Source organism: Jaculus jaculus, chromosome 1 (genome assembly GCF_020740685.1).
Source record: "Jaculus jaculus isolate mJacJac1 chromosome 1, mJacJac1.mat.Y.cur, whole genome shotgun sequence".
Lineage (NCBI taxonomy): Eukaryota > Metazoa > Chordata > Mammalia > Rodentia > Dipodidae > Jaculus > Jaculus jaculus.
This window is the reverse complement of record NC_059102.1, coordinates 126,300,951-126,315,757: the sequence shown is the minus strand read 5'-3', so window position 1 is coordinate 126,315,757 and position 14,807 is coordinate 126,300,951. Positions and strand designations below refer to the sequence as shown.

The window sequence follows — 14,807 nt, the reverse complement described above, 5'->3', positions numbered from 1 at the left end:
CTACTATGTAATTTAGGGGAAGCACAAGCTTCATAAGAGAAGCACAATTTTTACAAACCACAATTTTAAGATATGTATATGTAGATATGTATTCATATATTTAAGATATATATAAATTTAGAATGATAGTATCTCTGTTAATTATTCTAATTTTAATGTATCTACAGCTTTTTAAATTGAGAAAAGTAATTCATTCTTGAAATAAAATCCAAATAGAATAAAAATTTCTAAATTAAAGTTGTTTCCCTTGCTTTCTGCCCCACCTTCCAAATAACTATGATCAATTCTTAAGTTGAAATTCATCTCATATTCAGGAAGAAGGGTGTGGATCAAGATTTATGAAGAGGGAGAGGAATGGGTGAGGCAGTTCAGAAACTTAGCCCTATTTCTTACCAGGAACAAAAATCAACTCAAAGTAGATGAAAGACTTAAATATTTGACTGAAACTGCTAGGAGAAAATGCTTTAAGAGATTAAGTGGACAAGATGCCCAAAACACAAAAACAAAGTCAATAATAGATGAGCAGGATTACATCAGACTAATGGTTACTCACAGCAAAGGGAGCAGCCAGCATGGGGAGAGCCTGAAAAATTGAGGGCATAACTCACAAGGACAGGTTGATGAGGGCTTGATAACTAGAAACCATAGGAACTTCAGAAGGCTCAACAGCAAAACCTCAAACTAACCATCTAAACAAATACATGACATGATGACTGAATGGGCTATGAACCTCAGTAGACATTTCTCAAAGAAGACATAGAAATGGCCAATAGGCCTATGAGATAGTGCTCAGCATCAGTAGTTCTCAGAATGTAGATCAATGCCATTTCTTACCAGGAAACATGGCTATCCCAAACAAGATGAAGAACAGCTAGTGCTGTCCAGGATGCAGAGGAAAGGAAACCCTCACACTACCAAGTAAATGGAAAACAGTGAGGAGGGTCCTCGAAAACTAAACATAGAACTACTCTGATCCAGCAATCCCATGACTGGGTATGTATACCAAGGGAATTAAACCATCATATTGAAGAGACATTCTGTATTCCTGTGTTTATTGTAGCATTATTCACAATATCAAGAAATGGAAGTGACCTAAATGCTCCTCACCTGACTGGATAAGGAAAATGTGTTACATGTAGGTGGTGGAATACTACTTAGCTACAAAAAAAAAAAAAGAAATCCTATAAGCTGAGGCAACATGGATGGGACTGGATATCACTATGTTAAGTAAAACAAGCCAGGCACAAAGAGACAAAGTAGCACTTCGCCTTACTCAGACTTGGAATATTTAAAGGTCTCACAGGAGATATGCTAGAATGGCAGTTTCCATGGCCTGGAGAGACTACAGGGAAGGTGAGAAGGGGGAGCGACTGATAATTAGTACTACATTTTATTAGAGAGGAGAAAGGAGTTCTCTGTAGTGTTGCACAGTAGAGTAGCTGTATACCTCAGAAAGCTAGAAGGAGGGAGTCTGAATGCTTTGCCATAAAGTGATGATAAATGTTTGAGAGACAGATGTATCTAACAAGATTTAAACATTATACTGCCCTCATGTATTGCGCTATCACAATTTACCTCATAGATAAGTAAAACTTCAATTTTTATATATCAATTAAACATTAATTTACATTTAAAGTAAGGCCCATTTTAACTCTGTCTTGCCTTTTATTTCACAGAGAAAGTGTAGCTGTTGTGACTGTGTTGCTCTGTAGATCTAAAGTGATGTGGCAACAGTCTCTAACACCTGTATCTCTCTTGTGTTGCAGAGCCAGATCACCCTGATGGACATCCCTGTGTTTAAAGCCATCCAGCCAGAGGTCTGTACTCATCCTTCATACTCCTCATTAATGCTGGGGTTGGGCAGAGATGGTCCAGCCAGCAACTGTCAGAGTGATTCAATGTCTCTGTTTCTCTTTTGAAGTCTTTACAGATGCATGTGATAAATACCCTTTTTATTCTCTTTGGTGCCTGATATTGAGCTGGGTGTTTGAGTTCTGCAGAGCAAGCCCTCTCTTTGGCCCACATTGGCCATGGGAGCAGTTGGTACCCTTTTTCCCAATGCCTGAGACCTGGCTAGGCTGTGCTGTTCCTTGTTCCAGGTGGTATTGCAAGAAGGACTCGTTGATGAGATGTTTTCTAGAGAGCTTTTCTGAGGCCTGGCTGGGCTGCACTCCTTGTAAGCAGGGCACACTGAGGACACATTTCTAGAGAGTTTTCCTTTTGCTGACCCCGTGTTCTAGTGGTTGCTTTGTTTCTGTTTTTTGGAATAGGTTGCCATAGTAAAACACAGACATGTTTTATGTCAAATGATAAAAGGAAAAGAGTTGATTTTGTTCTTTTTTTTTCTAAGGTAGGGTCTTGCTCTAACCCAGGCTGTCCTGAAGTTCACTATGTAGTCTCAGGGTGGCTTCGAACTCGCCACAATCCTCCTACCTCTGCCTCCCAAATGCTGGGATTAAAGGTGTGTGCCACCACAACTGGCTGAGTTTGGTCTTTAAAAACAAAAATTCCTGAAAAAGCCTGGCACTAATAATGGTATTTTAGATGTTATCTAGGATTATTGTTCATTTATATTTATTATGTATATAATCAGTGTATGTTAGTATGTATATTAGTGTAATATATGATATAAATATATAATATAGCACATATTAAATGTATCTTTTTGTTAGCAAGTAATAGATATTTATGTCAGAAGTCTGACTAATGCCAGGTGTGGTGGTGCACGCCTTTAGTCCCAGTACTCGGGAGGCTGAGGTAGGAGGATTGCTATGAGTTTGAGACCACATGGTGAATTCCAGGTCAGCCTGGACTAGAGTGAGAACCTAAAAAAGTCTGACTAGGCAGAAGTGAAGTTTTTCTTATGGATATACAGGGACATGGCACACAGCCATTGTGGCGCTGAGCCATTGTGGCACAGAGCTCTGGCAACTGGAGAGCCCCAGGATATAGGCCATCCCTGCTCCTTGCCTTTGGTCCCCATACCCCCTTTACTTGCCCTTTGACTTGAATGCACACAAGGCCCAACTTGACTTCCCCAAAGGGCCCACATTTACATGATCTTCATTTAAACCCACATTCCACAGACTCTTCCCTGGCTTGGCATAGTCACATGTGCACTGCTGGCCCAGTCACCTGATGCCAAGAAGCCATGGTTAGGGTGAGCAGACACTGCTGAGAAGCGAACCTTGGCCTCAGGGTGAGATGCAGGTGGGGACACTAGTCAAAAGTGTCTGCTATAGCTGTAGTGTAGTTCCCATAACATGGCTAGCTTTACAGTATGGTGGCTAAGGAGACTGAGAAAGCTTGTATGTCTTATCATAGAGCCAGACAATGTCTAGGGCTTCCAGGAGCTCTACCCATCTATTATACATGAGGAAGAAACCATGCCTCTGGCTGGCTTGGCATTGCATGAAGACTTGACAGTGGGCTTGCGTTAGTGTGTGTTTTGTGTTCCTTGGGTGTGGTGGGCAAAGCTGTGAATGGCTAAAGTTATCTTTTCTGTTCTAATGTGGAATGTTCATTCTTTCTAGCTAACAACTTGACCTCTGGAGCTTTATCTAGAGTAGTTGTGTGATGGTTGTCTTCGTTTTCAGCTGAGACTATTTCTCCCCACCCCCTGATATAAGATCCTATGTAGTCCAGGCTGGCCTTGAACTCAGTATGTAGCCAAGGCTGGACTTGAACTCCTGATCCTCCTGTCTCCTTCTAAGTGCTAGGATTATAGATATACCCACTGCTCTGAGAAAATTGAGATGATTTCTGATCATATTCTCTCTCAGCTTTCATCTGGAGCCTTTTAGACATTTGGGGCTTTGACCTTTATCCTGAACTTCAAGCATGGTGGCCCATCCTGCCAAGTATCTTGTGTCACTATCCACGCTGACTGAGGAGACTCAAGGGCCCAACCAGGTCTCTTCCCCAGGGCACTACAGTATGGAAGCCACCTCACGAGGGCACATCTTGATTCAGATTGTACCCAGATATTAAAGTGGACATGTTTTTCCTTTAAGATTTTGGTTTGTTCTGAGAAATTAGTCAGTTTGCTTTCCTTATAAACCTAAGTTCAATCTCCAGTCCCTATGTAAAAGTGCCAGGCATGATGGTGCATGCTTGTTATATTAGGGCTGGAGAGAGAGATACAGGTGGATCGCTGAGGTTTACTGGCTATCTAGTCTAGCCTAATCCAGACCAATGAGAGACCCTGTCTTCAAAAGAGTGGCTAGTGTTCCTGCGAATAACACACACACACACACACACACACACACACACACACACACGAGCATGCACACACACATTGTAAACCATGAAAGCAACATTTTGGTTTGGAGGAGTGCTTTTCAATTGTAGCTACTCCTCAATACCACCTGGGTAGCCTCTGAGGTATCTTGCCATGGGATCTGCATCTCTGGAGCTCCTGGAACCTAGTCAGTATTATTTTGTAAAAATTGGCCACTGTGATATAGCATGAGGATTCAGAACCAATTGCTTTGAGGTATCTGGATCAATCCCAGACTTGAACTTCCTGGGTCGATGACATATTAAAAATGAGTTTTTCCTCATCAAAACCATAGTTAAAAGAAGGGGCCTTAAGAGCTGCTTCAGCATTTTTTTTTTCTTCCTGCTGTTATTGTTAGCAAACTAAAAACTGGATTTTTTTTTTTTCCTCTTGGGGCTGCCTGCCATATTGTGGCTAGACCACCCCAGAGTGAGAAGGGCATGAATAAGGCACAGTTATATGTTTGGTGTAGGTTAGACTGCCCAGGAAGTAGAGGCCAGCATGCAAGAGTTCGATGGACCTGGAATGACCTGGGCTCTTAGGAGGTCAGTAGTCCTGGGTGGACAGTACCTTTCAGCCCTGGTTTTGTATTAGAATAAAAATATACCCCAAAGGTGTGGGCTTCTTCACTGGAGATTAGGATTAGAGTGCTGCTGTGGAGTCAAAGGTGAGAACCAGCATGGTAGATGATTGTAAGACCCATAGCAAACTGCCTTGTGAAGTCTCAAGCCACAGTTAAAGATTTGTTCCTAGGCTGGGGGGATGGCTAAGAGGGAAAGAGTGCCTGCAATGCAGGCATGAGGGCCTGAGAGGTCCTGAGACTGCTTGAGTTCAGTTTCCAGAACCCATGTAAACAGGTGAGCATGCCCATGCATTTTTGTAACTGCAGTCCCTTGGGAAGCAGAGGCCAGAGAAATATTGGGGCTCTTGGAAACAGCAAGCTGTGGGATCATTGGGATTTCATTTCAAGGAGACATGAGGATGAGTGATGGCGGCAGACACCTGATGTTCTCCTCTGGCCTCCATATGCTCATTTGCACCTGCATGTGCATACTTCGTACACACACACACATACCACATCACATGTACTATTGTGCAAAAAGAAAATTTGTTCCGGCCTAGTTATTAAGATTACACTGAGTTCACCCCTATGTAGATAATACAAGTAATCTTGGTCATATTGTAGACAGACCACCCCAGAGTGGGAAGGGCTTCCCTTGATACTCAGGGAACTGACCACAGATACTCTCAGGTACTCTGGGGGAAATGATGACAGATACTCTCAGGTACTCAGGGATTCAGGGAAATGACCACAGACATTCTCAGGTGCACATTACCTAGCAGCATAACCAGGACTTGACCCAGGTTTGCCTGAGCCCTGATAAGTATACAGCATGTGGCTTTTTCTTCTGCTAATTTGAATACAGCTCTTGTATCAGGGCTCCCATGTCTAGGAAATGCCACTTCTGAGACATTCCAAGGCCTGCAAGATCCTTCCCAAATGGGGTATTGGTGCTGGATGGGGTTAGATATGATGATGTGGGCTTCTATTTCTCCTGGATGGCCATTTTAGTCTCTACTTCCTCCACCCACCCCCACCCAACTTGGGGATTTGTCATGTTGTCAGCCAACTCTGTGCTTTTTAATGAGGGCCTGAGATATTCAGCTTAATAAAAACTCTGGAGAGCTATGATTCTTGCTTTTGGGGAGCCACAGGCTTCCATTTAGCCATGAAGCCTAGACAGAGATCCAGACATTTTTGGATAGTCTCCAGGGGTGCTTCTGGAAGAATGCTATAGGCAGTGGGATTCCCATGTGCATAGGTATGTCATGGAGACTTGCATTGAATGGAGAGGTGGGAGAGATCTTAAACGTGAAGCCTTCTCAAGCTCTCAGCCATGCGGTGCTGTCAGGAAGGCAGCTCAGTTGTGAGTGGTGGGCTGAGCCACACCCACTCAGACCCTGGCCTCTGTCTTTGGTTGGTTTGTAGCCTCCATATCTGAAAACCCAGTGGCTCATTGCCTGAGCACAGGTTTGGTAATGGGGGTGCCAGTTGTTAACTCTGTTATTGGGTGGTTTGTGGTGTGAACAGGCCTTAGGCCAGTCCCCTTGGGTGCAGGGTCACATTTGATTCTCACAGAGCCTTGTGTGTCTGCTAATGCTGTCTCCCTCTTCTATAACAGAATGGAAGGAAGTTCTGTAACCCTCTTCATGGCTACCAAGTTAGTTCTCTATTGCTGTGTAACAAGTGATCAAACATTTTAAAATCTCTCCCAGGCTGGAGAGATTGCTTAGTGGTTAAGGTGCTTGCCTGCAAAGCCAAAGGACCTAGGTTCAACTCTCTAGGACCTATGTAAGCCATGCATCTGGAGTTCATTTGCAATGGCTAGAGGCCCTGATATACCCATTCTCTCTCCCCTCCCTCTCTTTCTCAAATAAACAAATAAAAATAAAATAATAAAAAATGTATCTCCCAGTTTCTGTGGGCATGGGATCTAGGAGTGGCCTAGCTGGGTGGTCTTGACTCAGGGCCTTACAGGAGGCTATATTCATGTCATGGTTGGGGCTACAGTGAGCTAAAGGTGCGGCTGGGCTGGAGACTTGCCTGCTTCTACTGTGGTTCCCACATGACATCTGGTGAGTTAACTCTGGCTGTTGATACAAGGCCTCAGTTTCTTGTGCTTTAGAACCTTTCAAATGTCCTCATAGCATGAGAATGCTCCTATGGCATGATAGCTAGAGTAAGTGACCCAGGGATGCAAGACACAAAGCATATTGACTATGACCTGGTCTGGAAAGCACATCTGCCCTTCAAACAGTTATCCTCTCAGTTTTACAGATTATCCCTACTCACTGAGGGAGGGGATTACACAGGCAAGGAGCATGGAAGGCGGGACAGTTTGGTGCTGTCTACCATGGCACTCAGGCCAGAGCTTCAAACTCAGGTAATCAGTGAGTCTAAGGGTTTCATCTTTCTGAGTTTTAGTTTCCTCATTCATAGAATTCAGGATGGTGAATTCCTTCTGCAGAGGGCCATTTGGACAGCAGTGTGCTAAATGGTTGAAGACTACATGTACTGTCTCATTTACCCTCATTACTACCCTGGGATATGCAGGGTTTTTTTTTTTTTTTTTTTTTTTTGCATGTGGATATGTGGTGTATGTGTGCATGCATGTGTATGCAAGCGTGTGGGTGCACATGAGTTTGGAGGCCAGAGGTCAATGTTGGGTGTTTTCCTCAGTCACTTTCTGCTTTACTTTTTCACTGGCTCCAGAGCTCACTGATTTGGCTAGACTTGCTAGCCAACAAGCCCTTCAGCTGTGTGCCACCATTCCTGACATTTATATAGGTGTTGAAGAGCCAGACTTAGATCTTCCTGCTTTCCTAGCAAGCACTTTATCCACTGAGCTACCTCTGTAGCTCAGGACATATATTTTTAAGTCTGTTTACAGATGGAGAAACAGACCCAGCAAGGCGATGCAAATGCTGGAGCCACTTGTCCTAGTGAGAAAGCAACAGGGGCAGGGTTTGCACCCTTGCTTGTTGTTGCTGCTGTGACTGGGATTGCTGCCCGCTAGGACCTCTGCAGGCCTGTGGCTTTCTCTAAGATACTTGTCTTCTCACCACAGTCTCCGTTTTGGCACTCTCCCATCTTTCTGCCTCTCAGCCCCCTTCCTCTCCTTCATACTCTTTCACAAATGATTCTTGGGCTGGGGTGATGGCTCAGTAGGTAAGAGCACTTGCTGTAAGCAGGAGGCCTGAGAGGGCCTGAGACATCCTGAGTTTGATTCCTTAGGGCCCACATGAACAGCTGGGTGTGGTCATGCACATCTTTAACCCCCCAGTCCTGTAGGGAGCAGAGACTGGAAGTTGACTGAGGCTCATGGAAACTGGACCACCACATTTAGAGTGAGACTCCATCTAAGGAAAATACTTGGATGGGCAATAGAGTATACCCTGCGCTCTTCCGGCTTAATCACTTATTTTAATAGGGCTAGGAAAATGATGATCTTTCTAATTCTGTGATCCCTTTATAGCTGGAATTCTTGACTATTTTTTTTAATCAACTACTAGTAGGTAAAATACAGAATAAGTATGTAATTTTCTTTTTAATTATATATTTTCAGAGTTAGTACTTGGTGCCCCACTTAAGAGTGAAGATGGTGGTGGTGGTGATGATGATGGTGTGTGTGCAGGTATTGCTTTATTTTTTTTTTTTGTTTTTTGAGGTAGTGTCTCACTCTAGCCCAGGCAGACCTGGAATTTATTACATAGTCTTAGGCTGGCCTTGAACTCACAGCAGTCCTCCTACCTCTGCCTCCTGAGTACTGGGATTAAAGGCATGCACCACCATGCCCAGCTGTTTTGACTTTTTTAAGTTGAAGCCAGGCATGGTGGCGCATTGTTTTTAATCCCAGCACTCAGGAGGCAGAGGTAGGAGGATTACTGTGAGTTTGAGGCCACCCTGAAATTATAGGAATTCCAGGTTGGCCTGGGCTAGAGTGAGACCCACCTCAAACCCCCCACAAATTAATAATTTTATTTATTTATTTATCTGCAAGGGGAGAGAGAAAGAGAAACCAGCATACCAGGGACTCCTGCCACTGCAACCAAGCTCCAGATGCTTGCACCACTCTGCATCTGGCTTTACATATGTGGGTGCTAGAGAATTGAACATAGGTCATCATGCCTTGCAAGCAAGTGCCCTTAACTGCTGAGCTATCTCCCCAGACCATGTTATTTTGATTTTGATAAGCAGTTTCTCAGCTGAAATGAGCTTGTGGATGTTTATACATCCTGTCTTTCATTCAGTTGTGGTCAGGCTCTTTCTGACACATAACTTGGCCTGTCTTTGGCCAATGGAAGTCCTTTGACATTGGCCCCTGAATTCTTTCAACATGACCCTGTTGTGTTTCAGTTACTTGAGTGAGTAACTGAGAGAGGGGAGTGTTCTGTGGCTTGGGTTGAGTTCATTGCCATGGGCGGGCCAGTTCAGGGAGCATATCACCAGACTACTTGCTTTGTGGTATGACCACTTCCCACAAAGCAAGGGCACTGTTTTATGAGCTCAGCCATTTGAAGATTGGGATTTTCAAATGGTTTGGTCACTGGGGGTAGAACTGTGGCTCATTGTGACTTCTGCTCATTTCTGTGAGGAGGACCCACAAGAGCCTTGTTTCAGGACTCAGAGGAAGCTTTGCACATGGAGTTATGGGTGAAAGAATGTAAAGAAAATAGAAGTTATGATTATGGTGCCATCACTGCCCTGGTTCCTGACAAGTCACTGATTTTTATTGAGAATTGACAAGTTAATGCAGATCTGATTTTGAGGCATAACTGCTTCCAGCTGCATTAAGTTTATACAGTGTTACCTAGGACCCCACTGTCACTGGTTTACTTCGGGTGGCAGGGCCCAGGTGGACTCCTGGCTGCCAAGGCTCAGACAAGGCTGCAGGAGGTCTGTCTGAGGGGTCCTGGTAGAGGTGGCCTGCTGAGAGAGTATATTTAGGGTCACATTTTGTCTGTACTGACATTCTCCATGAAATCTATCATTTTACCCAGTTTTTAGTCCCCAGAACAGCAACTCCCCTAGATGCTCCTTAGAAGCCAGTCCAAATGCCAGGCTGTTTTTGTCATTCATTTCAGTGTGGAATAGCACCACAGGAGATGTGTTTTCAGAACGTGCTATAAATGGACATGGTCTGGGCTCTACTAAGACCAAGATCCTGTCAAAGCTAAGGTGTTGTTCACTAACTCTGCACAGTGCTGAAGGGCCAGGACTGACCCAGTGAAATTGCGAGTCTGGCTTTGCCCATCCCACCTCAGACACTTTAACAGTTCCTTATTCTCCCTGTGCTTCATCTCCTCGTGCACATCTTGGGGGAATTATTTTTATTTTTCCTGGGTTTTACTTTATAACAGGTATGTGATAACTTAGTTCAATGCTATGTGCAAGAAGTAACTTGTTGGGCTGGAGAGATCGCTTACCTCTTAAGGTATTTGCCTGTGAAGCAAAAGGATCAAGTTGCAATTCCTCAGGATTCCTGTAAACCAGATGCACAAGGTAGCTCATGTGTCTGGAGTTTATTTACAGTGGCTGAAGGCCTTGACACATCCATTCTCACCCTCTCTCTCTCTCTTCCCCTTCCCCCCGTCTTCTCTGTCTCTCTCTTGCTCTCGCTCTCAAGTAAATAAAATTAAAAAAGAAATAGAAAATTCAAGAAAGGAAAGAAAACTTGTTATTACCATTTCCCACCTGCTCAGAGTCTGAGCTGGCTCTGGGCATTATGGAAGGGAGGTTACTGTACAACAGGATGTTAAGTGAAGGCTGTGTAGGAACCAGCACCCTGTAGGAGGCAGCACTTGAGTAGCAAAGTGGCTTTGAGTGCTGCATCTGCAGCCCGCAAACCTGGTGTTCAGATGGCCAGATCAAGGTCTAGGAGACACTTGCACTGAGGTGTCCCCAGGGCTTCACACATTGAGTGGGGACTCACTGTCATGGAGTTGGGGGCATTGCCAGTGGACCTTGGGAAGTTGAGAGGGCTTATATCTCATTGGTGATGTAGGGAATGGAGTGAGGATTGAAAAAAGAGCTTCAGCAGAGTGAAAAGACAAGTGATGTGTTTAGCCACATTTCATGCTGCTTTGTTACCTGCTGTCCTGGGGAGAGGAAAGGTAAGCCAGCTTTACCCCGTTCTGTGCTCCTCCAGGGCAGCATTGCCAGGATGCTGGTGGAGGCCAAGGACTTCCCAGAAGTCACTATGTTATTCTCTTGCCAGCTGCAGCTAGGGCAGAGGCAATGGCTATGTGTCCAGTGGGTGAAATGTGGTGAAGTGAGCTGCAGCAGGCACTGAACCCAGCAAGGTAGAGAGCGGCTCTGGTGGCAGTGTTTCTTCTGGTCTCCTTGCTGCCCCATCCATGTTGTCCCATCCTCACCATTGGCCCCACTTTTACTCAGTCACGCATCAGTCTACTCTGCCAAGGCCGGTGAAACCAGCAGGAAGGGAATCATCGGTGCTGCAGCCCAGTGCAAGGCAGATATTCAAATCAACAGCAGACAAGGAAGTAGCAGGGCCATGGGGTGTTAAAAAGCAGGCCGTGAGTGTGTGTGTATGGGGGGTGTTGAATATGGGACCAGGAAAGTGGTAGCCCAGAGCACTGCAGAGCACAGGTACACACAATGTCTGAAGATGAGTTGGTTATCACAAAAACGTGCCCAAGTCTCTCCTGCCAGACCCTGGACATGACTCAAGGGCCAGGGACTCATACCTAGTGAGGTCTTTAGCAAAGAGGTGACAAGAGAGGAGCCTCAAGGCCCAGTGTCAAAAACTCTGTGGCTAAGCACCAAGCTGGAGGAATAGGGCCCCTGGAACCTTTGAGGAGCAGGGATACATGTAGGGGGCTAGTTTGAGTAGAAGTTCTTGATTGGACAATGAGAGTAGTGAGGCTGGAAAGAGAGGTTGAAGGTGTCCAGCTATGGAGTCTGAGCTTATGGAGTCTGAGCTTACCACTGAAGGATTTTAAAAGAGAAACGACATGGAGAGATCTGTGGTTTAGGATGTTTACTCTGAGATACACCCCATTGGAGTCAGAGAGACTGGTTAGGGGGGACCTTTGTAGGGTCTAAATATGTAAGGGGGTAGGATGGTGATGGAGGAAGGGGAAGGCCTGTTGTGGGACTGATTATGAAGCAACCTTAAAGGCCAAGAAGAGAAGCAGCTCTGGTGTTAAGGTGAACAGAGGGAAGGCTTGGGCCTGGAAGTGGGTAGAACATAAGGCCTTAGGGTATGAGGGGCTGGGAACACAGCTTAAGAAAGTCAGTGTGGAGGGCATCAACAGTGATTAACTGGAGGGGGGGGGGTGCAGAAGCCAAAAGGACCAGGGGTGCCAACAGCATGGAAAACTAAAGAAGGAGATGTGAGCAAAGCACAAACTAAGTAGGAGTAGGGGACGGAGGGGTCAGGAAGTTGTAGAGGGAAAAGGGTGTTCAGAGTTCAGAGTTTTGTAGATGAAGGACTTCTGGTGACTGTAATGACTATGACATGTGGAAACTGAGGCAGAGCATAGATGAAACTTGGTGGACCAGGATGAGAGGGGAACCAGGTCAGGTACTATAGCCCCTGAGGTGGGGCAGCAGGAGGAGACCGACAGGGAAGGTATAAGCTAGAGCAGTAGGGGAGACAGCAGTGTGAGGAGTCCGAACAATCAGGAACTTGGCTGCCCAGAAGAAAGATGTGAGCTTGTCCTGAGCTTCAGAAGGTTGGGAACCAGAGTGTTATCAGCACTTTCCCTAGGTGCCAGGCACAAACTAGGTGCTCAGCATTAGTCAAGGCATGCAAGGGGAGGTCTGGGTTGGTGCTGACTGTGTCCCTTCCTTGCTGTCTGTGGCCTTGGACAGGCCTGTTCAGTGGAGTTTTTATTTTTTTAAAATTTTTATTAGCATTTTCCATGATTATAAAAAAAATCCCATGTTAATTCCCCCCCCACACACACTTTCTCCTTTGAAAGAGTTTTTTTTTTTTTTTTTTTAAAGGCATATCTGGCTAGGGAGAAGGTGGGGCATTGAGAGCAGAGGTGTTTGGGACAAAGAGGCATTGTGCATGTGGGAAGGGGCTGCTGTAACTTCATTTTTACCTTCTTTTTTGTGGAGTTAGAGTGCTGATCCAGCATCTCTAGTATTTGTGTTGTGATGTGTGCGCAGGTCCATCTTCTGGAGCACAGGGCTCTATGCAGCCCCACAGCTTTCCAGTTAGTGGGGTGCTGTGGTTCAGGGAAACACTGCTGTGAGGCAGGACCTGACCCTCTAGCCTGTTGTCTGAAGACATGAGCATTCCAAAAAGCCAAGGTCACTGTTGGATGTGGGACAAGCCTTCTGTGTCCTTGCTTCTCCTTGGAATCACAGTGTCTGGCCCTGAGAAATGGGGGCTTGTTGCCAGCAGGCATTCATTTGTGGAGAGATCGGTTTCGCTGACATCATTAAAACCCATCTTTCAGGTCATGTGCTGGGCAGTTTTCTCAGACCATTTCCCTCTGTTTCACCCAGCTAAGACACTGCCACTTCTCTTCCCTCAGTGGCAACAGCCTGGTTACGTCGTCACCCCACATCAGTCCTGGTCCTCAGCCTCCCCTTTGGAGCCAGAAAAATCTTTCTAAAGGCAAAGTCTGGTATGTTCTTGACCTGCTTCTAGCCTTTCCTGGCTTCATCACTATGCAGAAGGCAGGCTGTCCTCCTTCAGAAGCCTCTGGACGCTAATAGCCAGTGGTGGACCTCGTGACCCCCATACTAGCCCACCACATCTACGCTCACTGGTATTCCCTCCAGCCCATCACCTATAGGTTGCCTCCTGCATGAGCAGTGTCCAGTTGGCCCTTAGAAGATGGGGTGTCATTATAGTTGCAAAGAGGTGCAGTCTACCCTCACCTACTCCTGGCAGGCACCCACTGCCCCTTATAGCTAGCATTTTCACTCTTGCCCAGTAGTATGGTAGGACTAGTTATCTGTTTCCTTCTAGGAACACAGAGATTACCCAGTGCTCTTTGCCATTTCCTGGGACCTAGCACAGCTTCTAAGCTTATATGTTATTATCCACTTGGTGCATTCCCATCCCTCTTGTTATCATGTATGCAGTACTGCCCCCCCCCCCCGTTCAAACAGTAGACTGAAGTAGGATGATGCAGGTGTCCTCCATTTGAGGCCAAGGCATGGAAAAGATGGCTTTCAGCACCAGACTCATCTGTGTGGCGCCAGCACCGGAAGCCTGAGCAGCTGCCTCTCTCATCTGCTGTTGCTCTGAGTTCACATTTGTTATTTGCTCTTTGTTTCCTAGTGATTACTCTGTCTGTGGCAGTGATCTCCTGTCACACCGGAAATGGTGGAACAGGACTCCTGCAACCCTACGCGTGATGGAGATGGGGGTGGAGGGTGGATTCCCTTTTGGGCCCAGAAGATCTGCCCAAAAGTGGGGAAGGGCCCATGGGGGTTGGAGTTAGCTCTGGCTATAGAAACCAGCAAGCAACACATGAGAAACTTTGGCTCTTTTTTCTCCATTCTTGAACGTGGATGTGACATGAGTGCTGGTTAGAAACCAAATTTCCTTTTAAGTGAATTAATAACACAAAACAGAACCTTTGGTGAGCAGCTGGTTATAATTTTTGTCTGTAAGGGAAGGAGGGTTTGTTTGGGCTCTGACTTTCAGAGCAACTGTAAAATTTCAAGCAGTTGTATGTGTGTGGGGGGGTGTGGCACAAATCCTATAGGCAAGAAAGTCTGCATAGGAAACCTGATGCTGCTGCTTCCTACCTGTGGGGTTAAGGGCAAGTACTTTCTCTGCCTGATGTCTTCATTTCCTTACCTGTAAAATAGAAATGAGACCCATCCCATAGTGTGATGAATAGAGAAGGTTGTGTAGACAGGAGACTTGTCCACAAATTGTTTCTTTATTTTGAGAGGGGACAGGAATATAATAAGGAGAAAAATCAATAGGCAGTGGTAATAGGCCAATTTCACAAGGTCCCTGGCTCCAGCCAT

General features: G+C 45.6%; 1 protein-coding gene across 9 annotated transcripts in view; it reads left to right on the top strand.

Annotated features, from left to right (window-relative positions):
* Ralgps1 (Ral GEF with PH domain and SH3 binding motif 1) overlaps positions 1-14,807 on the top strand; it is a 325,831-nt gene that overhangs the window by 96,376 nt on the left and 214,648 nt on the right. For 8 of the 9 annotated variants that reach the window (XM_045148099.1, XM_045148120.1, XM_045148126.1 and 5 more), the window contains one exon: positions 1,767-1,817. In XM_045148099.1, coding sequence (XP_045004034.1) covers positions 1,767-1,817 — 51 coding nt within the window. Of the gene's footprint in view, positions 1-894; positions 994-1,766; positions 1,818-14,807 lie in introns of those variants that run through there. The other variant, XM_045148104.1, reaches the window with a different exon arrangement.